This window comes from Sus scrofa, chromosome 13, assembly GCF_000003025.6.
Source record: "Sus scrofa isolate TJ Tabasco breed Duroc chromosome 13, Sscrofa11.1, whole genome shotgun sequence".
Classification (NCBI taxonomy): Eukaryota; Metazoa; Chordata; class Mammalia; order Artiodactyla; family Suidae; genus Sus; species Sus scrofa.
This window is the reverse complement of record NC_010455.5, coordinates 79,424,338-79,451,335: the sequence shown is the minus strand read 5'-3', so window position 1 is coordinate 79,451,335 and position 26,998 is coordinate 79,424,338. Positions and strand designations below refer to the sequence as shown.

Genomic DNA, 26,998 nt, shown 5'->3' with positions numbered 1-26,998 from the left:
TCTTACCTGAAAATTATCCTTGGATATGATAATAAATAAAATCAACTATTGCATTTTTGTGAACTCATCATGCAGTTACTCATATGAATTTTTTTTTTTTTTTTTTGGTCTTTTTGCCTTTTCTAGGGCCGATCCTGCGGCATATGGAGGTTCCCAGACTAGGGGTCTAATCGTAGTTGTAGCCACTGGCCTATGCCAGAGCCACAGCAATGCAGGATCCTTCACCACAGCTCACGGCAACTCCGGGTCCTCAACCCACTGAGTAAGGCCAGGAATCAAACCCACAACTTCATGGTTCCTAGTCGGATTCGTTAACTACTGCGCCACAATTGGAATTCCTCATGTGATTCTTAAGAACTGCTTGTGCATCCCTAAAAACAAAACAAGAAGGAAAAAAAATTAGTGTGAATTGTGTGGATGCTATAAAACAGCATTACCATGTCATAGCAGTATTACAGCATGCATATGGTTAGTACAACTAAAGAGATTTTGAAACTCAGTTTCTGAAATAGTTTTGGGGACATGTTAACCAGCAAACCTAATATTTAACATAATAAATATGGTGACTGTTAAAGTTTTGGGAAAAAAATTAACAAAACCATTATTTTCAGTCTTTTTTTTCCAGCCGGTTAATTCTGGCTGAATTAGCTAGTCTGTTGTTAATGTTATAAGGCATAAAGTAGAAAGCACTTACAATAAAGCAGGGTTTTTTCCCCTTAGACTTACGGCAGGATATGTTGACACTCCAAATGCTGCGCTTGATGGATTTACTCTGGAAAGAAGCTGGTCTGGATCTTAGGTAAGATTTCTGGTGAATTTATTTTTGTCTCAAGTTATATTCCTTCCACAGCAAAAATTTAATAATCAACATTAAATTCCTATCGATTCCTTTCTTCCTGCTATTATTATTGATTGTTGTTCATAATAATATTTATATAGCACTTTATAGTTTACAATGTGCTTTCAAATACATTATCTTACTGAAACCTCATTAGATGTAAAACTATACATGTGATAGCAAGAGTCATATTCCCACCAGTGATTTTTGCAGGCGGATGCACTGGTGATCATGTGAGTGATAAACCAGAGAAGGGGTCTGCCCCTCTTCTTTAGCCAAGTAACACTGAACCCTCCACTCTCTTGAAAGGCAAGTGTTCAGATGTGCTCTCAGGGGTGTTTTTGGTAGACAGTAAGCAGAACTGGTTTATGGCAACAAAGAAAAAGGCAACATAATCAATTTTTTAAAGTTTAATTATTATAAAATCTTTTAAGATAAAGAGCAGATAAAGACAATGAAAAACAGAATGTTGTAATTTTTAACTACGTAAAAATGTAAGATTTGAATGTCAACAAACAAAATTAAAAGTTAAGCCTTACACTGGGCATTATTTTCATAATGAACAGGATGGAGGATAATAATTCTAAATATTTAAAGAGCTCGTAGAAATAAATATGGGGGAAAGATGTGAAAAGGTATTCATACAAGTTGTAAAACAAACTAATAATTCTGTGAACACTCTTGGTTCTAGTGAGGTATGAATGATAAGAACAATTAGATACCATTGATTACCTAGCACAATTTTTGTTAAATGAAATGCAGTCTAGAACATTGTTAAGGTAATAAAAACAAATACTGTCTTATACCAGTGTAAATTAATATAAAATTTGCAGTATCAAGCTTATTTATACCCTATATCTAATATTTCCAGAATTTACCCTTTTTTTTTTTTGTCTTTTTGCTATTTCTTTGGGCTGCTCCCACGGCACATGGAGGTTCCCAGGCTAGGGGTCGAATCAGAGCTGCAGCCACTGGCCTATGCCAGAGCCACAGCAACTCGGGATCCGAGCCACGTCTGCAACCTACACCACAGCTCACGGCAACACCGAGTCGTTAACCCACTGAGCAAGGGCAGGGACCGAACCCGCAACCTCATGGTTCCTAGTCGGATTCGTTAACCACTGCGCCACGACGGGAACTCCCAGAATTTACTTTTAAATTAGAAATGTGAACAAAGACATGCACAAAGATATTCATCCTTGCTTTATTTACAGTAAAAACCTTGGGCCACCCTTTTGAACATTTGCTCAATAGGATAATGGTTTATAAAATGATTAGTTTTCCCATATGATCAAATATCTCCAATATTTGAAAGTATTCTTTAGGAGATCTCTTGCTTCGCAGTGGTTTAAGGATCTGGTGTTATCACTGTAGCAGCTTGTGTCACTGCTGTGACGCAGGTTCTATCATGGGCCTGGGAACTTAGACATGTTGTGGGCATGGCCAAAAAAGTATTGTTTATAGAGAATTGCTAATAACAATTTGGAGAAAGTATTTATCTTCAAATGTCAAATGAAATAAGTGAGATGCAAAACAAGTATCTTAATATAATTATTTCAACCACATTAAAAATTCCTGAAAAATGATAACACTAAAATGTTCACAGAAACTGACATTACTTCTGGATGGTAGGATTAAGGGTGATCCAGTTCCCTCATCCCAACCCCTTTTGTGTACCTGTTTCTCTCTTTTTCTTTTTTTGTTGGTGTTTCTCTAGTTTTCTGTGGTGGCTGTGTTCTTGTTTAATGAAGGGAAAAGAATATTATACATGTTTCATGATCTAATACAGGTCCATACATTTATAACTATTCTGGTTGTTGATGAATAACTTCATCTTTTGCCTAATTCTTTGTATTTTATTTTTTAAAATTGTAGAATATTTCAAACATTAAAATAGAAGATAATTGACATTTTTTGTGATCTTACACCCAGATTTAATGAGTGTATATTTAGCATTAAAAGACAGATGTTAACATGTTTCCATATTTACTTTTTTAAAAAAGAATTAAATCTATAGATAAAGTTAATGCATTATTATCCTCTTCTGCTTTTGTACATCTCAGAATTTACCATTATTCTAAACTGTAATATATATATTTTTCTTCTTTATGTATTATGTATCAGTGGAACATTTGGAACTTGCAGTAAATACTATCATTATCACATGTAACTTTAGAGTTTACTTTTCATCACATTTTTTTGTGATTTATCAAGATTAATATGTGAATTTCTAATTTGTTATTTTTGATTCTCTGTTAATACTTTGAATAAATGCAAATATTTATCCATTTCTCTATTAGCTTTTCTTTTTTTTCTTTTTTTTTTGTCTTTTTGCCATTTCTTGGGCTTTTCTTTTGCTGCTGTTTTTGTTGTCAGGTTAAGAATCCATTGCCTAATCCAGGCCCATGAAGATTTATACCTATGCTTCTGAAATTTTTGGTTAGTCTTTATCTAGGAGGTCATCAGTTTCATTTCATTTATTTTGTATTGGATATCCAATTGTCTCAGCACTGTTGTTGAAAAGACTATTCATTAAATTATCTTGGCACTTGTTAAACATGAATTGAATGTAACAATGAGTTCTAAATTCCTTTTCATTGACTTACATGTCTATCTTTATACAGTCTTTTTTTTAAATTTATTTTTTGCTTTTTAGGGCCATCCTTGCGGCATATGGAAGTTCCCAGGCTAGGGGTGGAATTGGAGCTGCAGCTGTCGACCTACACTATAGCCACAGCAACACCAGATCCTAGCCGCATCCATAACCTGTGCTACATATAGCTTGTGGCAATGCTGGATCCTTAATCCACTGAGCGAGGCCAGGGATCGAACCTGTATCCTCACAGACATTATGTTGCATTCTTAACCTACTGAGCCACAACAAGAATGCCTATGTTTATGCAGTTTTGATTATCTTGTAATAAGTTTTGAAATTGGGAATTGTTTGCTTACATTCTCTTATAGGAGTTCAGTGGTTTCAGGTCTTACAATTAGGTCTTTAATTTATTTTGAGTTTATTTATATATGTGGTGTGAGAAAAATTCTGATTTTACTCTTTTATATGTAGCTATCTTTTTTTCCCAGCCTCACTTATTCATCAGATGATCTTTTCTTCATTGTATATTCTTGCATCCTTTGTCTTAGACTATTTACCATATGTGTAGGTTAATTTCTGGGTTCTGTATTTAGTACCATCCATTTATACATGTGTTTTTGTGCCAGTACTATGCTGTTTTGATGACTGTAGCTTTGTGGTATAGTCTGAAGTCTGGGAATGTTATACCTCCAACTTTGTTCTCTTTTTCTCAAGATTGCTTTGGCTGTTCAGGGTCTTTGCAGTTCCATATAAATTTTAGGACTATTTATTCTAGTTCTGTGAAAAATGTTGTGGTATTTGGTTTGTTTAAATGAATTCTATAAATTTATAGTTCTTATTTGGTGATTCATCATTCTCATACTTCTATTTTGATCTCGAACATGGTTCCTTTTAGTTCTTTGAACATCGTTTAAATAGGGGTTTTAAATGTGGCAACTCTGAAAATCAGATTCTTTCCCTTTTTGTGGTTGCTTTTTGCTGTATACTTCATGACTTTTCAACTAAAAAGTTTCTGTTCATTGTCTTGTGTGGTCACTGACTTCTCTGCTTGTTTATTGTATTGGTCTGCTAATGATTGGCCATAGCCTTCCTTAAATGCCTAGAATCTTTAAGTCTTACCATCTTTACTGAGTAGTTCTGTGTACATGTCCGGGCGTGTCTTCAGGAGTCAGCCAGGTAGTTCAAAACTGCACCTTAGCCCTAACTGGTATAAAGCCTCAAAGTTAGCAAGAGATGAAAACTGTGGCCTTCTAAGTTCTTTCCTATCCATTTGCACAGTCCGGGGAATGCAAGCAACTATAGCCATGCACATGGCTTTTAGATTCCTGTGGATGTATTGTAGTCTTTCACTGTTCCTTGTAAACATATCTCATTTCACAGTTTTCCTTTAAGTTTTTTGGTTAACTTATCATTTGCCCCAGCTATTATTTACTTAATATCTGCATATTAATCTGCATATTAATGTTAAACAGTTGATTCAGATTATTTTTGAGAAACACCCCACAACTAAAAGGCAATTGACAATAGATAAGATCTGAGTCAGGTCAAAGAAACAGAATTGTGAATGTGATCTTTGTCTCTAGTAGAAACTGTTAGAGTTCAGAGAATGACAATTACCCAGAAATGGGGCTTTGAAGGAGCTCCATCCCCATTTTTACCCCTTCTAGTGGCTACCACATTGCTTTATCACAGTGATAATGGGCTATTTGTTGCCAAGTCTATTGCAGAATTGGAAAGTAGGTGGGATTGTCTCTTAGTGTCTTTACTATTTCTCCCCTTCTTTATCTTCATGCAGTTTTTAAGGGTAATTTCTTTTATTCTATTTTCTTTCTTGTTCTCTTGCTCTCTTTTTTTTTTTTTTTTGCCTTTTTTTTAGGGCCCCACCCACAGCATATCGAGGTTCTCAGGCTAGGGGTTGAATCAGAGCTACAGTTGCCAGCCTACACACAGCCACAGCAATTCTGGATCTGAACTTCATCTGCAGCCTACACCACAGCTCACAGCAATGCCAGGTTCTTAACCCAAACCCACTGAGCGAGGCCAGGGAGTGAACCTGCAACCTCATGGTCACTCATGTTTCCACTGTGCCACAATGGGAACTGCATCTTTTATTCTATCTCCCAGTCCACTAATTATCTCTTCAATAGTCTTATCTTTTGTATATCAAAGTAGTGTATTTATTTCAAAAACTTTTTATGCAGGAGTTATTTTTGATTTTGTTTTTGTATAGCTTTCTCTCTCTCTCTCTTTTTTTTTTTTTTTTTTTTTTTTTTTTTTTTTTTTTTTTTGCTGCACCCACAGCATGTGGAAGTTCCTGGGTCAGGGATTGAACCCATGTCACAGCAGTGACCCAAGCCACTGCAGTGACAACATTGGTTCCTTAACCCACTATGTCATACGCATGCCTATTCTCTTTTTAATACTATACTTCTTCCCTTATGCTTTCTATTCCTTTTCATACCTTTTATCATTTTAGGATTTCTTTCATATTGTTCCGTTTTATCTCTTAGGGTATCTGTCACCTTTTCATTTATCTGCTTAATCTTACTCATTTCCTTGTGTAGTGAATAGTGTTTAGTTTTGAATTCGTTAGTGGTAGGGATTGTGTTTTCTGTGTGGGTTCTTTGTTCCCTAAGGTTTGAAAGTTGCCCCCCAAAATGAGTTTGCATTTGTGCTTTTGCCCAAGGTCTTTACACACGATCAGTCAGTTTTTTGTTAATTCTTTTCCTTCAGACTCTCATACCTCATAGGTATTTATATTATATTTGAATGTCATAAGGATGTGAGAAGGCTTGGATTTTTGCACTTTTATGAATCCCTCTTTTTTTATTGCCCACCTAGGGCCAAGGTTAGATGACAGACTTTAATGGTATATCCTCTCATCAGGGAACAGACTTTTTCTAGTTCCCTTTATACATTTGACAGTCTTCTTAGAGCCCCAGTTTTGTGTAGGATCTCAAGTCTAGGTCCTACATCTCATGAGTTCAAGACTATGTCTCCTTTATCATGGGTACTAAAATGTCAACCAAGTCAGTAACTTCCTGAGCCACTAATAAGTATAATCTATATTTCTGTGATGTAGAAGTCTCTTTTTCTTTCTTTGTTAACCATAACAAAGTATTTTTAATACTTTTTTGACTTTATCCGTTATAAAAAAACTTAAATATCTTTGTTGGTAACTGTATAAGTAGTAAGTCTTCTCTCTGAGTGTCATCTTAGAGTCTGTCTTTCAAGTACTTTTAACATTTTCTAGTTGCCAAAGGATATGAAATACATGATTGGGTGCTAATTTCCCTGAAATCAGTGATAACCCCCCCCTTTTTTTAAGGGCCACACCCAAGCCATATGGAAGTCCCAGGCTAAGGACCTAATCAGAGCTGTAACTGCCAGCCTATACCACCAGCCATAGCGACGCCAGATCCTCAATCCATTGAGTGAGGCCAGGGATCGAACCCACATCCTCATGGAAACTAGTCAGGTTTATTACTCCTGAGCCACAATGGGAACTCCAGTGATTCCACATTTATCACAGGAATACAAGCCTACTATGTTTGGAAAAGACCACGATAATTTAATTTAGAAAAAGAGAGTTTATGTTGAACAGACAGAAGAATTAGGTTATAGTATGGAGGCTTACACCTCCTGACACACACAAAAAAACCTAACAAAATTTATCACAGTATGTTGTTATAATTAGTTTTGTGAATATAAAATTAAAGCACTTATATTTAAAATCAGTGACTTTAGAAATTCTCTTCTGGCTCAGCAAGTTAACGATCTGGTGTTGTCACTGCTGTGACTTGGATTGCTGCTGTGACACAGGTTTGATCCCTGGCCTAGGAACTTCTGCACACTGTGGGTGTGGCCCCCTCAAAAATCGGTGACTTTAAAAAAATTAAATATTAGTTCTAGGTGTTGTATTAGGTTCTTCACGTGTGTGATGTCATGTAATCTTTACAACTCTGAGGTTTTGTTATTCCTTTTTAGCAGATGAGAAAATTAAAGTTCAAGGGATTTTAAACAATTTGTCAAAGTTTACAAAAATAATAAGTGGTGGTGGAGCTAGATTCAAATTGGGGTCTGTCAGACTCTAAACTTGGTATCAATTGTTCTATTATTTTAGCAGTCTAAATGAGAGAACAATTGTGGTAAGACTTATATAGGAACCCTTTGTTTATCAAAGTATTCTGGTGCCCAAAATATGTACTTATCTATTGTTTTTTTTTTTTTTTTTTAAAGAAAGTGTTTTCTAGTATTAGATCCTTCCAGGATAAACTTTTCCATTGCTGTCGAGGTAGAAAAAATAATTTGCTATGGGTATTGTTTCTTTCATGGGCCTTGTAGGTATGACTGAAGTGAGATTATAGTTCATCTAAAAAGGTCCTTTGAGTACTATAAGTGACAAGAATTTGGTTACAAATTAGCAGAAATCTCTATTATGGCTGTGTAAAAATATAGTTAGTTTTGAATAGGTAGCAGATTTTTTCGTCAATCACTTACTCGTAAGAAATACTTGCTTAGGAATTCCCCTTGTGGCTCAGTGGAAACAAATTTGACTAGTATCCATGAGGCAAAAGGTTCCATCCCTGGCCTTGCTCAGTGGGTTAAGGATCTGGTGTTGCTATGAGCTGTGGTGTAGGTCGCAGACAAAGCTCAGATCTGGCATTGCTGTGACTGTGGCATAGGCCAGAAGCTACAGCTCTGATTCTACCCCAGCCTGGGAACCTCCACATGCCGAAGGTGCAGCCCTAAAAAGACAAAAGACAAAGAAAGAAAGAAAAATACTTGCTTAGGTAAGAGGGAAATGGGTGATTGTGAGAAACTCTTCTTGAGGCAAACATACCAGAGGAGTGTGGCTTTCTTGCTCACTCGTTCTCTCTCTCTTTCTTTCTTTTCTTTTCTTTTCTTTTCTTTCCTTCTTTCCTTCCTTCCTTCCTTCCTTGGGGGGGGTTAATTGGCACATAGCCACAACCCATTTATTTGTATATTATTTGTGGCTGCTTTTATGCTGTAACTGCAACACTGAACTAGTTACCTAGTGTTCTTAGCCCCTAAAATATTTATTATCTGGTTCATTCCACTAAAAATTTATTGATTCTTTTTATAAAGTAAAGCGTAATGAAAATGATTTTGCCGTATATGTCCACAAAAAATGGGAGAAACTTTGCAAGCTTAGGCTGTAACTCCTTGGTTCTTTCCAAGGTTACCACATAGGCTACACAGTGGGCTCCTTTGCTAAGAACAGATTCTGGCCATGTGATGAGTCTTGTTATTTATGAAAGGCTGATCTAAAGACTTTGTCCTTAGTTCATTCAGCCCAATTAAAACCCCCAACCAAGTTCTTTTCTCTTACTTTTTAAATTTTACCCATTATATTTAACTGTAAGGCACATTTAACAGCAGATGAAGTTCATCGTGACCTCAGGCAGAGGGAGGCTGCCATATGTGGGAGAGCTAGAAATAAACCTGGTATCTGTCTGAGGGGAAGCAGTGTGTGTCTAATAAGAAAAAGGAACTTGTCTGTCCAGTGAGAACTTTGCTGACTTTTTGTACTCTGACCCCATGTTTAAAAAATATGCAGGCCTTTAATTCTTTTGAGTTCATTTTCAAACTAATAGCTTTTTTTTCCACCAAACTTTTTTTTTAACTGTTTCTATAAATATACATGTCCTAGTGTTCCTATTGAGTTTGTTTTCCTTTTGGCCAGCTGTTCAGGTTAAACTGGTTCACACAGCACACACTCTTTTTAGTTCAATGTCAAGTCTTTTAAAAAGTTCAATGTCAGGATACCTTCTTTTTTTTTTTTTTTTTTTTTTTTTGTCTTTTTGCTATTTCTTTGGGCCGCTCCCACGGCATATGGAGGTTCCCAGGCTAGGGGTCGAATCGGAGCTGGAGCCACCGGCCTACACCAGAGCCACAGCAACGCGGGATCCGAGCCGCGTCTGCAACCTACACCACAGCTCACGGCAACGCGGGATCCTTAGCCCACTGAGCAAGGACAGGGGCCGAACCCGCAACCTCATGGTTCCTAGTCGGATTCGTTAACCACTGCGCCACGACGGGAACTCCAGCTTTTTCCTTCTAAAAGCTGCTTACACTCTGACCTTTGGTCAACAAATAGGTAATCAGCCTTTTCTGTCAAGTGTATTAGCTTGTCTGCATGTCAGTCTGTCTGGGTTTTGGTAGTTTTGACAATTCCATCCCATTCTGTCCCCCCACCCCACACCCCTTATAGGTGACATTGAATTTTGGAGTTGTCTTCATTATGACTTTATATCTGAATTGCATCTATGGGGTTTACTTCCATTTGAGGAGAGCTGTATAGTAATTCTTTAATGACACTGATACCAGTTAGAGGGATGAACAAAGAAGACGGAAGCTGTAGAAGCCTTAGGTCAAGGAGTTATATTTTCCTCCTTTTGAGGCAAGGGGCTAAGGTACCACTCAGACTTGGATTGATTTGAGTCAAAGCCAGACAAAACTCTCTCCATACCCGTTCAGAGTAGAGTGATGAGGCTGCCATCCCAGTGCTATAGAATTTATTTCATTTTACAATTCTTGCTCTAATGAAAAGATAAATTGTTCCTTGGGTCAGAGAGTCTAAGAAAGGAAGATAAACATTACTAATGGTTGTTGTGGCCTCTATGAGAAGTTCAGTGCAAAGGGGCCCCTGTAAGGTGGTTAGGGCCCTAAGAGTTTGTCCCCAGCTTGACTTCTGTCAAAACTGTCTCTATGACAAGGATGTTTTTTCCTTCCCATTGTGAGCATTTCATCCTCAAGATACTGAATGCTTTCATCATTGTCTGCTTTTGAAGAGGAAGTTGTTGGATTTTTGCCCAGTTTGGCCACAAGTGGGGTGGGAGGAGATGTAGGCAAGTGAGCCAAAGTGTGCTTTAACTGGACAGTGTTTACTTAACATGTGTTGTGTCATGATAAAGACAGGGGTATTGGTAAAAACTTTCATGCTCCATAGCTACCTTTCCTAGTGAAGGGTAAACTTTAAAAAAAGAGAGAGAAATAAATAAATAATGCAGTTGTAAAGCAGTCTGTTGGTGTATCAGGCTGTTAAGATGTAGTTTGACAATTTTGATTCCAACCATACTTTGCTAGAACTAGGAATGTTCTTAAAGAGGCATAAAATTATTGAATTGTTGATTGGAAGGAAATTTAGGAACTGTTTAATGAAACTCTTCTTTTATCTGGTTGTTACATGCACTCACACACTCATGCATTCCCCAACACACACACACACACACACACACTCTCTCTCTCTCTCTCTCTCTCTCTCTTTTGGTAAGATCCTCACGTGGCAGATAGGGCTCTGGATGGTCTTTCCAACACTGACATTTCTCTTCACTTGGCTTTTTGCACCCCTTTGTACTTTCCTCTATCCATGGTGTCCTTCCTCCTCACAGAGATCTTTCTTGACTCTTGACATGTTCTGATGGCACTTCTGATTCATGCAGCAGTCACATGCACATTGTGGATCTATGGTTTGTCTGATTAGTGGGAGGAGGGACTGCCCCTCTTGCTCATTTCTGTGTCACCAGCAGCTAACACAGTACTTTGCACATAGCTGTACCCATATATGTTTGGAATCCATGAATTCTATCCATTCATTATATTTTCTATAGTCACCTGACTTATATTTGAACTTTCAAAAGTATCTTATTCTATTTTGGATTTGCTGTAGTGATAATACAGTTTTTAGAAAACTGAAGAAAATTTTTATAACCAGGATGAGAAAAGGATAATATTAATATGTAAAAGAATTCCCACACATCTCTAAGGAAAATGTTTAACTTTAATAAATAGACAAGGATGTGTGATTAGCTAATTCACAAAGGAAATTCTCAAAATGGCTAAGAGAGACCTGAGAACATTTTTATCTCATTTGTAAAATTGGGAACTTACAGGGATTTTGTTATTAAATTTAGTTCATTCATAAATAATTGTTGAGGAGTTCCTGTCGTGGCTCAGTGATTAACGCATCTGACTAGGAACCATGAGGTTGCGGGTTCAATCCCTGGCCTTGCTCAATGGGTTTAGGATCCGGCGTTGCCGTGAGCTGTGGTGTAGGTTGCAGACGAGGCTCGGATCCCACGTTGCTGTGTCTCTGGTGTAGGCTGGCGGCTACAGCTCCTATTCGACCCCTAGCCTGGGAACCTCCATATGCCGTGGGAGCGGCCCAAGAAATGGCAAAAAGACAAATAATAATTATAATAATTGTTGTTTGCCTCTTTTGTACCTAAGCACATTCTTAATACTGAGGATACACAGTGAACAAATTATCCCTTCCTAATAGAATTTACATCCTAATAGTGGAGAGAAACAATAAACAAACATGTAAATAAAATGTACAGGATGTTGGATAGTGTTGAGGGCTGTAGAGGAAAATAAAGCAGGGAAGAGACGGCAGGTAGTAGGTCACAGTGCTGCTATTTTAAATAGGATGATCCAGGAATTCCTTACTGAGATTGTGACATTTCAGCAAAGATTTCAAAGAGCTAAGGGAATCAACCAAGTAGTTGTCTTGGAGAAGAATGTTCCAGGCAGAGAAATAGCACAGATAAAGGAATGAGGGGGTGTTATAGCTGATAATGTTTGAAGAATAGCAAGGGAGCCAGTGTACTAAGAACAGAGTGAGCAAGGGAAAGATTCTAGGAGAGATGAAGGGGGACTAGGTGAAGGCCTTTTGATCTGCAAGTATGTTGGCTTTTATTCAGGTGGGAAACCATTGTAGAAAATTCAGTCAGGGGAATGACATGAGTATTTGTCATATAATGTAATGACATACATATATATTTGCTTTTTAGGGCCACACCTGTGGTATATGGAAGTTCCCAGGCTATGGGTCGAATCAGAGCTACAGATGCCAGCTACTGCCACAGCCACAGCAATGCTGGATCTGAGCCATGTCTGCGACCTATACACAGCTCATGGCAATGCCGGATCCTTAACCCACTGAGCAAGGCCAGGTATTGAACCACATCTCATGGATACTAGTAGGGCTCATTACTGCTGAGCCACAACAGGAACTTCCAACTTGAGTATATTTTAAATGGATTATGGTGCTGTTCCATTTAGAACATTCTATTCTGTGGAATCAGAGAGGCTAATTAGGAAACCCGAATAATTGAATAAGAGTTGATGGTAACCTAGACTGGGGTGGTAGCAGAATGAAGGATGGAGACAGAGGAGTACTTAGACTGTATGCATTTTCATGATAGATAAATATTGGGCATGAGAGGAAGAGTCAAAGATTACTTTGAGGTTTTAGGCTTGAACAACTGGAAGGTGTTAACCAAGGTATAAGTGCTTAGCCCGCTGTGTGGCATACCTGGTGCTCTGTGAAGGATGGTTCCCTTCCCCAGAATTTAGGATAAAAATGAAAGACTTTATCGATCTGCTTCTGTCCACCTTCACAAACAAATAGAATGTTTCTCCAGAATAATTAGATAACAGATTCTACATTTAGCTGGCACATTGGAGTTCTAATAAGTTACTCTGTCTGTTGACCATGATATTTACTCTCTAACAGAAGGTGAAACTATTGTTTTTCCATATGACTGATACAATAGTGGCAAAGATGTCAATAGTAGTAAAACTTCTAAAAAAATCAAAGAAAAAACTTACTCTGTCAGTGTTTCATTTTATGGATAACATGCACTTTATGCCCATTTTTTCTTTTCAGGATGCTGCCTTATGGCTGTTTAGCAACAGGAGACCGCTCTGGCCTCATTGAAGTTGTGAGCACCTCTGAAACAATTGCTGACATTCAGCTGAACAGTAGCAATGTGGCTGCAGCAGCAGCCTTCAACAAAGATGCCCTTCTGAACTGGCTTAAAGAATACAATTCTGGGTTAGTGTATTTTGTTTGATTTTCATTCTTCTGAACAAACAGCCAAATAAATAATTGTTAGAATCCTCAGTGTCCCAAAGGAAATACTAGTGTTATTTATTGCTTCACTTCATGTTAGATCAAAATGACAAATAGGCCTTCCTAAAGTCTTACAGACAATTAATTCTACTTCATCTAGATCAAATTTCAGAGCTGAGCCGTATTTTAAAAGCTAAGAATTTAAGTATTTAACAAATAACATATAACTTTTTAAGTGCATGAACTTCTGTAATTATGTGAATGTATGAACTAGGTAAGTTTTCAGTAGATATTTATAATAGAAGTTAGTGACTTTATAGACTGATCTTGCCAAACTAAAAAATACAATACTAGGAATTGTGTTACTGTGTTGGAAAAGTGCTAATACATAGGAAATGAAGGAATTTTACAGGAAGGGGAAAACACCTCAAGTATTTTTGGCTTAAGACTCTGAAGTCAGACTGAAATTTTATCATGGTCAAAATCCAAGAACTTGTATGTGAGAATTAGTTTTCAAATTTTGTTTTTAGCGCCTTGTCCCTAAAGGGTCTATATTAGTCAGTTTTGATTTAAGTCAGTGACTTAAATGGTTGGAACTGCAATACCGAAGTCTTCAGTATGAAATTCTAGTCTTTGGTCAAAACTGCAAAAATGTTCTGAAGCCCGGTGTCATCCAGCAAAACCGATGGTGTCCTTTCATTACTATGCATATGAACCTACCACTATCGCCACTGAAACATGAGCCCCAGGACACAGCATTTTGAATGGCTGAGGTCCAGTTATCAGATGTCTTTGAGCCAGCCTGCTGACTCCTCTCTGCCCTGCTCCTCTGATGATCATCCACATTTTCTTGGCTGATCCAGCATCTTCAACTCATATGGTTTTGGCAGCTCTGTATTGCAGTTCTCCTCACATTAAAGAGGAAACAGAAGTGTGGATTGGGTCCGTCCCATACATTGAAGGCTGAAAACCTTTCTTGCTGCTATTTTTTCCCCTTGTTCAGGGATGACCTGGACCGAGCCATTGAGGAGTTTACCCTGTCCTGTGCCGGCTACTGTGTAGCTTCTTATGTCCTTGGGATTGGTGACAGACATAGTGATAACATCATGGTCAAAAAAACTGGCCAGGTAAGCTGCTTTCCAGAGTCTGCCACGGGCCTCAGTGATGCTCTTACATATGAGCAGCACAGTTTCTTGGGAAACTCAGTCAGATTTCTTATGATTCTCAGAGTTATGTCTTTGTCTTTCCTTTTATTTCCCACCCCTTGTTTCATATACCATCTCCTTCATATATTGGTTTGTTTGCTTAACGTTAGGTGATAAGCATTTATTGAAATGTTAAAAAAATTTATTGCAGTTATTTACAAGTGACCTATTCCTTCAGTATAAAAAATTGTGCTGGCGGAGTTCCTGTCATGGCGCAGCGGAAATGAATCCAACTAGGAACCATGAAGTTGTGGGTTCGATCCCTGGCCTTTCTCAGTAGGTTAAAGATCTGGTGTTGCCGTGAGCTGTGGTGTAGGTCGAAGAGGCGGCTCAGATCTGGCATAGCGCCCAGCTATAGCTCAGATTAGGCCCCTAGCCTGGGAACCTCCATATGCCACAGATGTGGCCCTAAAAAAAAAGACAAAAGACAAAAAAAAAAAAAAGAAAAAAGAAATTGTACTGGGGACAATTTGTACCTAAGAGTAGAATGAACAAATAATGCACAGGATGTATTAACTTTAAAGAAGACAACCAATGCTTAAAAAAACACCAAAAATAATTGAGGTGAATCCCACTTGAGCCATTTTTTTTCATTTAGAATATCAAGTCTAATCATACCTGGAAGTAAGGAGAAATAGAGTAGAGTGATATCACTTGGGGGTAGCCGGGGAACTAGACCAGGTTATTTATTTTTACTTATTTGTTTATTTATTTTTTAAATGGACACACCTGAGGCATATGGAAGTTTCAGGGCTCAGGGTCAAATTAGAGCTGCAGCTGCTGGCTTATGTCACAGCCACAGCAACTCCAGATCCAAGCCTCATCTGTAACCACTTTGGATCCTTAACCCACTGATCGAGGCCAGGAATCGAACCCACATCCTCATGAACACTATGTCAGGTTCTTAACCTACTAGGCCACAGTGGGAACTCCAAGACCAGGTTACTTACTTATTTATTTATTTATTTATTATTTATTTATTTGTCTTTTTGCCTTTTCTAGGGCCACTCCCTCCGCATATGGAGGTTCCCAGGCTAGGGGTCTAATCGGAGCTGTAGCCACTGGCCTACGCCAGAGCCACAGCAACGCGGGATCCGAGCCACGTCTGCGACCTATACCACAGCTCATGGCAACACCAGATCCTTAACCCACTGAGCAAGGGCAGGGATCGAACCTGCAACCTCATGGTTCCTAGTCCACTGTGCCATGACAGGAACTCCAAACCAGGTTATTTAATATAAAGAAGCTCTTAATTTTGAAATGAAAAATGTCTCATTCTTCAGAATGACTTTTGTTTGTAAAATTCTTTTACATTAAGCAAAGTCAAATAAAATAATGAGATGTTTTTCGGTTTGGCCACCCTTGGAATTCTCTGACACTAAAGGCATTCCAGAATAAAAATCTCTGAATCACTATATCTGGCTCTAGGTGGGACCCAGAGTTTTACAATTCCTTGGAGATCTGGTGTGGGCTTTGAGAATTGAACCTTGTGTTCACACCTAAAAAGATTCCCTTGGACTTCTGGTTAATTAGATCAAAACAGATTTTTCTCCATTGTTTCCTCAGGCCCTTCTAATATGATATTGAGAAATAAGAAATATGTAAACCCAGAAAGTCAAAGATAACAGGCAAAGAGGCACAGTGTGCGAAAGACATCAACAGATTTGGGGATGAGAGAAAGCAAAATGGAAAAGTGGCAATGACTTAGCATAGCTGAGAGAATGTCTACTTGTGGAAGGGTGTGTGAGTCTAAGAAAAGGCCTGGAATCAGAGGCACTAGATGCTGCTGAAGGAGTTCCCATTGTGGCTTAGCAGGTTGAAGACCCAACATCTCTTTGAGGATGTGGATTCAATCCCTGGCCCCGCTCAGTGGTTAAGGATCTGGCATTGCCACAAGTCTGCAGCATGTGTCACAGATGCAGCACATATCCAGTGTTGCCATGGCTGCGGTGTAGGCCTCAGCTGCAGCTCCAGTTTGACCCCTAGCCCGGGAACATCCATATGCTGCAGGTGTGGCTATAAAAAGAAAAGAAAGGAATAGATGCTGCTGAAGGTGGGCAAAGGGGAAGAGGCTGAAAATAGGATTGACTGGCAGTTTATAAATGGAGCAATTAGGTGCTCATGTCTCCTTTCCAACTCCAAGAAGGGTTAGAAGATTTATTTCCTGAAGAAACCAATTCTTCTGACTCAAGGACAACCAAGTTCTATAGAAGTTAAGAGTAAGGGGCCATATTAAAAATGAGGATGTGAGGACTATGTCTAGATACTCATATTGCAACAGAACAAAGGGTGGGGGAAAAAATGTATACATGTAAGGATAACTTGATCCCCTTGCTAGACAGTGGGAAAAAAAAATAAATTAATAAAAAGCTTTTAAAAAAATGAGGATGAAGTGTAAGCTGGCATGCTAAATAATATGGTTCCCACACACTCCTGCTTGCTTTGCTACGAGAACACTAGCAACCAGGTATGTATTTGCACCCTCACAAGAGACTAGATAGTTCTTCTCAAGAGAATTGGATTGGTTCCAGTGAAAGGGCTTTTAGACCTGACAGTGGAGGTCTCTCCCCAGTTACTTAACAAGGAAACCCACTGATCAACAATCCTACTATGTCCATAGATTTTTCATTCATCTTTTTGGAGACTCATTATTAAATGTGAATGTTCATTCAGGGATTGTAAGACATTTGAGGCAGAGCTCCACTGTGAAAGATAGGGACTAAAGCAAGCAAAATGGGGGGTGGGAAGGACTGGGAAAACAGAGTTAACTGCCGTAAATAGAGGATGATTAAAAAAATAAAAACAAAAAAGACATTGTGTCTATGAAGTAATAATATTCTGTTTTTAAAAATCAGAAAATAGGAGTTCCCGTCGTGGCGCAGTGGTTAACGAATCCGACTAGGAACCATGAGGTTGCGGGTTCGGTCCCTGCCCTTGCTCAGTGGGTTAAGGATCCGGCGTTGCCGTGAGCTGTGGTGTAGGTTGCAGACGCGGCTTGGATCCCGCGTTGCTGTGGCTCTGGTGTAGGCTGGTGGCTACAGCTCCGATTCGACCCCTAGCCTGGGAACCTCCATATGCCGCGGGAGCGGCCCAAGAAATAGCAACAACAACAACAAAAAAGACAAAAGACAAAAAAAAAAAAAAAATCAGAAAATAGAATCCTTGGAAACTAAAAAGAGGAACAAATAGGAGTTTCCGCCATGGCACAGTGGGTTAAGGATGTTGTCTCCCTGGTGGCAGATTCAATCCCTGTCCTGGAACAGTGAGTTAAGGATGATCCAGTGTTGCCACAGCTGCTACTCAGATTTGATCCCTGGCCTAGGAACTTTCACATGCCATGGGTGTGACAAAAAAAAAAAAAAAAAAAAAAAAAAGAGAGAGGAACAATAAAATTAAAATAGTGGTTTAAATTCAAGATCAACTAACTTTTCTTTCTTTCTTTCTTCCTTCCTTTCTTTCCTTCCTTCCTTCCTTCCTTCCTTCCTTCCTTCCTTCCTTCCTTCCTTTCTTTCTTCCTTTCTTCCTTCCTTCCCTCCCTCCCTCCCTCCCTCCTTCCTTCCTTCTTTCCTTCCTTCCTTCCTTTCTTTCTTTCGGCTGTGCTCTTGGCATGTGAAAGTTCCCAGGTCAGGGATTGAACCCACACCACAGCAGTGACCCAAGCCACTGTAGTGACACCAGATCCTTAACTGTGCCTCAAAGGAACTTCTCAACTGACATTTCTTGAACTCTTGTGGGAAGCACAGTTCCATAAGTTCTTTATGTATGTCAATTCCTTTAATCTTTATGACAACCTTAGAGAGCAAGTGTTGGTATTACCCTCTTTACAGGTGAGAAAATTGACACAACATAAAGTGGACATACCAGGACTTAAATCCAGGCAGTTCGGCCCAGATTCTGTTTTTTAGGCACCATGTTATATATTGTCCTTCAACATCCCCAAAAGGACCAAAGTATCTGATAAGTAGAAGAAAGAGGATCCAGAAATGATAGAGAATCAGTTCAGGGAGGTTCACCATCTAGCCTAATGAAAATTACAGAAGGAAGAGCACACAAGGGAAGGGAAGCGAAGGAACTTACCATGCAAATAATACAAAGATTTCCTCAGAGCTGATATTCATGAATATCCAATCAAAAGGTCACAAAATTTTCTTTCCAGTGGGTGAAAAGACCCTCACTAATAACGCCCATCCCCATAACATTTCAGTGCATTAAGCATAAAGGAAAGGTCTTAAAACTTTCCCAAAAAAACACACATAGCAGGCCACATACCAGAGTTTAGGAGTCAGGAATCTAGCAGTGTCGGAAAGTATATAGACAGTGGAAATTAATCTTCATGCTTTTGAGAGAAAATTATTTTAAACTCAGAATTCTATACCAAACTTTCAGTCAAGTATGAAGGTAAAATAAAGTCATTTTCAAATATAACAAGGTCTCAAAAGCTGTACCTCCTCTTCATCTTTTTTTTAGAAGAATGCTAGAATAAGGGCATCTATCAAAACAAGGGACTGAGAGTTCCCTGGTGACTCAGCAGGTTAAGGACCTGGTTTGGTCACTGCTGTGGTGCAGGTTCGATCCCTGGCCCCGGAACTTGCTCATGCCATAGGCACAGTGGAAAAAAACCACAAACAAACAAACAACTAAAAAACCAACAAGGGTCTAAACTAGTGGTTCTCTGCTGGGGTGCTTTTGCACTCAGGGCATATTTGTCAATGCCTAAAGACATTTCTGGGTGTCACGACTGGGAGGGGGGATGCCTACTGGCATCTATGGGTAGAGGCTAGGGAGGCTGCTGAAAACCGTCTAGTGTCTAAGATAGAACCTCACAACAAAGAATTATAGGGTCCAAAATGTCAGTAGTGCCAATATTGAGAAAGCCTGGTCTACACCAAAAGAGAAAGTGATATGGGATTGGGAAACAGGAATGGACTCCAAATGGGAAGAGGGTGAAGGCTGAACCCAGGGTGATGGTTCTGTGGCAGGTCTGGAGAGCAGTCCACCCAGACAGCAGCTAACAGATTACCTGACCATGTGGGAAACTATTTTGAAATGATTTTTAGATTTTTAAGATTTTTTGAAGAATTAGTGATCAGATCACTGAACACTAAGACCAAAAAAAAAAAAAAAAAAGTTTTGTCAAGGAAAAAGATTAACAAAAAAGGAAATGTTGTTGTAGTGTATGTACCATTACCACATGGCTTAGCTTTGAAATGTGTTTCCATATTTGAGCAATATAAACACTGAATGTTGATTTAACCAGAAGTTTTGATATAGTGTGCTCCATTGTGAGGTGTTACATCAGCACAAGAGTACTAAATCTGTACCATCCATAATGGTTGAAAATTAGGGAGTAAAAAATAAGTACAAACATGCTATTTAGAGAAATGGGGGCAGCTATCAGGAAAAACACGTGAAAGAATGGGGAGAAGTTCCCTCTAAGTAGAGACACTTAAGGTGGTGAGGGAACTGGTGGGACAAAGAGGTCTTCTCTTTTTGGTTTGCTTCTTTGTGTAAAACTATTTGACTTTTAAAAATCAATGTTTATTATTTGGATGTATTTTCCCTTTTAAAGATTCGTCTTTCCCACTGGTTATATGCAGTTTAATATCAGGGTTATTATTGAGTATAAATGATCTATGGGAGTTCCCGTTGTGGCGCAGTGGTTAGCGAATCCGACTAGGAACCATGAGGTTGCGGGTTCGGTCCCTGCCCTTGCTCAGTGGGTTAACGATCCGGCGTTGCCGTGAGCTGTGGTGTAGGTTGCAGACGCGGCTCGGATCCCGCGTTGCTGTGGCTCTGGCGTAGGCCGGTGGCTACAGCTCCGATTCAACCCCTAGCCTGGGAACCTCCATATGCCGCGGGAGCGGCCCAAGAAATAGCAACAACAACAACAAAAAAAAAAAAAAAAAAAAAAAAAAAAAAAAAAAAAAAATGATCTATGAACATCAGAAGCACACTTTTCCCAAGTGATCCAGAAGGCTGTGAAAAGAGAGAAGAGCTCCTATGATGTTGGATGTAGTGCTTGGGGATCTAGGACTGCTGAGGTCTTGCCTTTTTATTTGGAACCCACCAGAACAAAAGGGGAAATTAAATCCCATTTGTTTTCCAGCTCTTCCACATTGACTTTGGACATATTCTTGGAAATTTCAAGTCTAAATTTGGCATTAAAAGGGAGCGAGTGCCTTTTATTCTTACCTATGATTTCATTCATGTGATCCAACAAGGAAAAACAGGAAACACGGAAAAGTTTGGCCGGTAAGCATTGTCCTTGTGCCAAGGGTAAACACATCTAATATATTGTTATCTGATCAGCTGAGAGGTATATTTAGATTGGGGAGATAGTCTGCTAACAGGAGGCTTTGGGGGAATTTACCTATCGGATCCATGTTCTGATTCAGAGAAGATAAACAGGAATTCCCATTGTGGCTCAGCAGATTACAAACCGGACTAGTATCCACTAGGATGTGGGTTTGATCCCTGGCTTCACTCATTGGATTAAGGATCCGGCATTGCCATGAGCTATGGTGTAGGTCACAGACTTGACTCAGATCCCACATTGCCCTGGCCATGGTGCAGCTGCAGCTCTGATTCAGCCCCTAGCCTGGGAACTTTCCTATGCCGTAGGTGTGGTTCTAAAAAGACGACAAAAAAAAAAGAGAGAGAGAAAAAAAGAAAACAAACAAAATGCTAGAAATCTGAAATAAATTACTGTGTTTTATTCCAGTAGTATGCCATCTTTTACCTGTATAAGAAAAAACTGTTATGACATTTGTTAGATGTTGAGTGGGACTGGCATTTTGCTGTCATTCTATGTGAAGTACAGTAGGAGAGTCAGGGTCTAGGAGTTCCCGCTGTGGCACAGCAGGTTAAGGATCCAGTTTTGCCACAGCTGTGGCATAGATTGCAGCTGCTGCTCAGATTTGATCCCTGGCCCAGGAACTTCCAAATGCTGCAGATACAGCCAAAAAAAAAAGGTGTGTGTGTCAAGATTCAGGAACAGACTTTGTAATCTCTTATCTATCCCTTGCTATTTGAACGTTTCCCTGCACATTACTTGTCTTCTTGTCATTGTTAACTTCATTTTAAATGGGACAAAAATAATTATATTTCAGGGCTGTTTTAATAATGACATGTTATATGATGTGACCAGCTCATACCATATGCTTACCAGATGATTGCTATTATTATTTTTAGTTCTGCCTGAGTTTCTGTAGAATATACTTCTGGATCCATTTTTCTCTTTGGCAAAATTAGTGAGATAGGATTGAATTATCCTATTGAATGACCACCTTGAAGAGGAGAGAGGGAAGGCAAGATGATAGGAAGGTGAAGTGCAAAAGCACTGATGCTGATTTGGGGGGCATCAAAGAAATTAAGTCTCTGGAGTCAGACCACAAATCTAGAATCTAGAAGTATGGTTAAAAATCCTTAGGGGTTATAATTACCACTTGTTTTATAATTAATTTTGTGTCTCATAGGATTAAAAAGCCTAGATTAAGTGTTACATGATCTTTAATCATAGAATTTCTATTTAGTTTTATTTTTTAAAGATATGTATTGTTTTAGAGAGTTTGATTTATTTATGCAAATTTTTGTCCTGGGACAGTTTTCTAAGAAGTGGAACTCAGAAGCAAATGTTTGGTTCAATAGAAATTTTCCAGCTCTTAGGAAAGTCTAGCTGTATCTCTCTTATTTTGCTCTATGAAATTTGCTATCTCACTTCTAACATCATACTCTCATGATTTGCTCTGTAAACGAAAGGTTCCGCCAATGTTGTGAGGATGCATATCTGATTTTACGACGGCATGGGAATCTCTTCATCACTCTCTTTGCACTGATGTTGACTGCAGGGCTTCCTGAGCTCACATCAGTCAAGGATATACAATATCTTAAGGTACACACCTCTTTTCTTTGTATATTGGATTTTGTGGGCAAAGAGCTCAGCTCTACCTATTTCCCTCAAACATTCGATGGGAGTGGAACAAGGTCATTTGCTGTGAGATGATTCTTATCCAGGAGTGGTAGTAGCAAGCTCCTGAATAGTTGTCTTGCAGAAATCATAAATTCATTTCATCTTCAAAATCCTTTGGCAAATGTCTTGTTATCACCATACTTTGGTGTTCATTCTCCCTCCTGCACATGGCATTTAAATAAAAACATGGGGTACATTGCTTGATGGTGACTGGGAGGCATGACCTAGCTAGTCCCCTGCAGACTTTGAAATTTGCACATCACTACAGAGGTGTGAAATCAGATTTTTTTTCCCTCTTTATTTTCAGGACTCTCTTGCATTAGGGAAGAGTGAAGAAGAAGCACTCAAGCAATTTAAGCAAAAATTTGATGAGGCACTCAGGGAAAGCTGGACTACTAAAGTGAACTGGATGGCCCATACAGTGCGAAAAGACTACAGATCTTAGTGATCAGCCTTTGCTCCTAATGTATTTGTTGGTTTTGTTTAGTTTTCATTTTGCACTTGCACTAAACTGAACGTGACCCTGCCAGAGATGTTATAAAGGGAATGAAATCTGGAGCCCAGAGTTAAATTAAGAACAAGGCATCCCACAGAACCTAATATGAACAATCCCTGATTACTACCCTCTGCTTTTTGAATGCTTCCAAGATTCATCATGAAAACTGTCAACATTATGGATAATCATTTCCTGCTGACTTTGCACGCCAAGGAATGCTCCTAGAGATTGTTTTTCGTCTTTTTTTTTTTTTTTTTTTAATGTATTTGGTACTTTTCTGGAAAGGTGTAAACACTTCTTTTTCATATTGTGACCAAGTATTATCACTCAGCCAACTTATCCATACTTTGGGACTAGTAGCTGTTCTTACTTTCCAAATGAGGCTTAAAAGAAAGCTATCTTTCTTCCCTTTTTAAATTGTGTAAACTACAAATTATAATATAATTTGAAGTTATGATTATTTTTCAAAAGAAATCTTTTAAACCTATGGAAACATTAATTCTTTTGTTTATATTTATCTACCATGATAGCATCATTCCAGCCAGACTTGCTGCAAATCTACTGGTGAGGCAAATATAATTTAATTTATGCTGCATATATATTTATAAAATTTCTAGTGGGAGTTCTATATAAAAGGATGTTATTTTGGTTTTCTTCAGCCTGTGTTTTAAAGTTTTACAAAAGCAGAGCTTTTTCCTAAGTTACTTTTTAGTTAACTATATGATCCAGTTCTTCCAGCTGCTTCTATAATGAGGCACATATTAATACAGTTTTTACATGGTTCTATGAAAGAGTTCACTTCATAGAGTATAATACTTGAGCAAATTTATCCAAGACAGAAAGCAAATGAAAAGGAAACTATTTATGGAATAAACTCCAGACCTAAAATTTAGTATTTTAGTAAAATGCCAGCTGTTCTTACTGTATTTATTAAAACTTGTAATAATGTGATTTTTCAAGGATATTAGCTCAAATTGAAATGTTTCATGCCACATGGAATTCTTTAATTTATTTGTTGAGGTACCATATATTTAGGGTGCTAGATGGCAGATAATGTTCATATGTGCAATAGGAACTACTGGTTTGAATGTGTAAATTGAGGCTTTTTCTGAGTACTGGCAACATCCAGCAAAACTTACTGCTTATTCTCCAAAGACTATTGGGAACTCTCAATCCTCAATGACATGGGAAAGAGAACTGAGTATTTGCCCTGTGACTGAGTTTTCTATAGGAATTTTATTAAAGATGGTTTAATTTTGTTGTCCTCTTTAATGTTCTCAGTCAAATAAATGGGTGAGCTGGTTTTGGCTGCTCTTGGGATGTGTGGGCCTCTTCTTTATGGGCAGCACAGGCCTTTGGACCTTGGCACTGGGACTCTAAGAAATGGCCAAGTCAGTTGACAAACCAACCTCAGGAGTAGGCTGAGGTTCATGGTCTCTTCCATGACATCTCTCCTTGCTCCCCAACCCCACCAGGCTGTATGCCAGGCTTAGTTGGGAGCCTGAGGCAAGAGGGTGCCCTCACTGAGTTTACATACCTTTGGGAAGCACCCTGAGGTCTGGAAGAGTGTCCCTTCAGTTAGTCATATCAGTACCCAAGGCCAGACTAGCCACTTTGTAGCTCTCTTCTATTAGGCAGATGCTCAGAGCACAGTTACTTGGAAATAACTCAGATGATGATGGAGGCTGAGCTCTGAACTGACTATTCCCAGGGCTGCTTTAGACTAGGGAGAGTTCCAGGGATAGGACTACAAAAGGACAGGCTTGTGAGCGGTCTTTGGTAGCAGTCCACCATTACATGCACCAGGTCATAGGTCATGGGTTGCAGAGTGGTGAGCATTGCCAGGCAGAAGTGGATACACTGTTTCCAGAGGGGTCTCCTCAGCCCACAGATTCCCTGGTAAATACATTTCAATCAGGGACTGAATATCTTCAAGAGTAAGAAAGGGAAATGAGCCTCCCCAGACAGTGCTGGACCTAAGGCCAGCATGGGTCTTGACCATCCTGCCCTCTGCAGTAGGCCCCCCATAGATAGGCAGGACCCTGTGGCATGGAAGCTTTTAGGAGCTGCCAAGCACTTCTGGGAGGTGCTCCCTGCACACTTGCTGAACCACATGTCTCTGCTTCTCAGAGGCTCGGGCTGAGCCAGAGATGGAAGTGAAGGCAGAGGATGCCAACCTCCAGGGTGGGTGGGCTGCAGGAACAGCTTCTAGGGGCTGGTTACCTAATAATTTGGCCCCTTGTTTTTTGGTTCTTCCCCAAGTTTTCTCCAAAATAAGATTTTGGGAGTTCCCGTTGTGGCGCAGTGGTTAACGAATCCGACTAGGAACCATGAGGTTGCGGGTTCAATCCCTGCCCTTGCTCAGTGGGTTAAGGATCCGGCGTGAGCTGTGGTGTAGGTCGCAAATGCGGCTTGGATCCTTCGTTGCTGTGGCTCTGGCGCAGGTCAGTGGCTACAGCTCCAATTAGACCCCTGGCCTGGGAACCTCCATATGCCATGGCAGCGGCCCTAGAAAAGGCAAAAAAAAAAAAAAAAAAAAAAAAAAAAAGACAAAATAAAATTTTGGAAACTTGGTACATTGCTTATTTGAGGATAGCATCTGTGTCTACCCTGGTCTGGGAAGACAGAGGATGATGTTGAACAAGTAATTCCTATGTGGTCTCATGACTCTAGGTGACCCTGGGCTGCAGAAAGAGGCCAGTATTTGCAATCTCTGCCTGTCTGATCTTGGAGTAAGACATTTATTTTGTTTCTCAGGGTCTGAGCTTCCTAGTTTGTAAAGTGGGATTGGTAAAAACTGCTCTACTCACTTCTGTGATTTGGGGAGTGTCTAGTTTAAGACTGTGAATGGGAACATGTGCTGAGTCCCAATTCAGAGGCAATCTTATTTCCCTGCTTCAGCCTCCTAAAAGCCACTGCACATGGGAACCTCAAGGAAGGTTCCAGAGCTCCGTCCCTGTTTCTGTGAATTCTCAGTGCTACCTTATCCAGCCCATAGCCCTGACTGTCAACACCAGATCTTGGCCAGGCAGCCTGTAATGCAGGTGTCACTTGTCTGCAGAAGGTGTAAGATTGGTCCGTGAGGTAGAGAGCAGAGAGGTACTGTGTGCCAAGTAAGCCTGACTATCGGGGACAAGGAGGGAGTGAATAGAGGCCACGGTTTGCTGAGTCTTCAAGGATAGATAGGAGCTACGTGAAGGGATAATGGGAAGAGTGTGTTAGGCAGGAAGGTACAGCATATATAAAGCATGATTCATGGGCCTTAACGGGATCAGTAATTGTTCATTAGCACCTGCCTCTTTCCCCTTCCTCCACTCAAGGATGCTGCTGCACCTCTTCTCCAGGATCCAGGTAGGACAACAAGCATGTCATCTTGGAGCCTCCTCTTCTTTCAGTGGCAATGGGAGTTTGGTCCCCTTTCCAATGATGTAAAGTCTGAAATCACCTTCTGGGTTATTCATACACAAAAATGTACAACTGATGGATTTTTGGAACTCCTGATTCGTTTCCACTTTAAACAAAGACCAGGTTTAATGCTTAGAAGTCTGGCCTTACGGATCTTCCCCACCTTCTTCTTTTCTACCATTTTTTATTGTGGAAAAAGGCACATAGAGAAAAGTATATGAAACAATAACATATATAAATGATATTAGCATATCATAGAGCAGATATCTAGGTAATCACCACACAGGTCAAGAAAGAAAATTGCCAGCATCTCAGAAAGCCTATACTTTCCCCTTCCTGGTGAAGACTCCCTTGCTGCCTAGGTAATCACCACCTCTTTTATGTCAGTCCTCAGGCTCTTTCCCTCAACATTGCATTTTTACGATTCAGCCGTGCAGTTGCACGTAACTTGGGTTATTCTTTATCATTACTGTATAGTATTCCATGGCATGGATACCCTGTAACTTATATATCCTCTCTACTGTTGGGACACGTACGGGTTGTTTCTATTTTGAGGCTATTACATGTGATCCTGATGTGATAATTATAATTTACCTCCTGTTTCACATA

The 26,998-nt window shown here is 39.5% G+C and overlaps 1 protein-coding gene across 7 annotated transcripts in view; it reads left to right on the top strand.

Annotated features, from left to right (window-relative positions):
• Positions 1-24,303, top strand: part of PIK3CB (phosphatidylinositol-4,5-bisphosphate 3-kinase catalytic subunit beta) — a 183,808-nt gene extending 159,505 nt beyond the window's left edge. For all 7 annotated transcript variants that reach the window (XM_021069526.1, XM_021069527.1, XM_021069529.1 and 4 more), the window contains 6 exons: positions 721-799; positions 13,129-13,296; positions 14,318-14,441; positions 20,626-20,771; positions 22,278-22,410; positions 22,796-24,303. In XM_021069526.1, the coding sequence (XP_020925185.1) occupies positions 721-799; positions 13,129-13,296; positions 14,318-14,441; positions 20,626-20,771; positions 22,278-22,410; positions 22,796-22,933 (788 nt within the window). In that variant the 3' untranslated portion in view covers positions 22,934-24,303. The remainder of the gene's footprint in view (positions 1-720; positions 800-13,128; positions 13,297-14,317; positions 14,442-20,625; positions 20,772-22,277; positions 22,411-22,795) is intronic.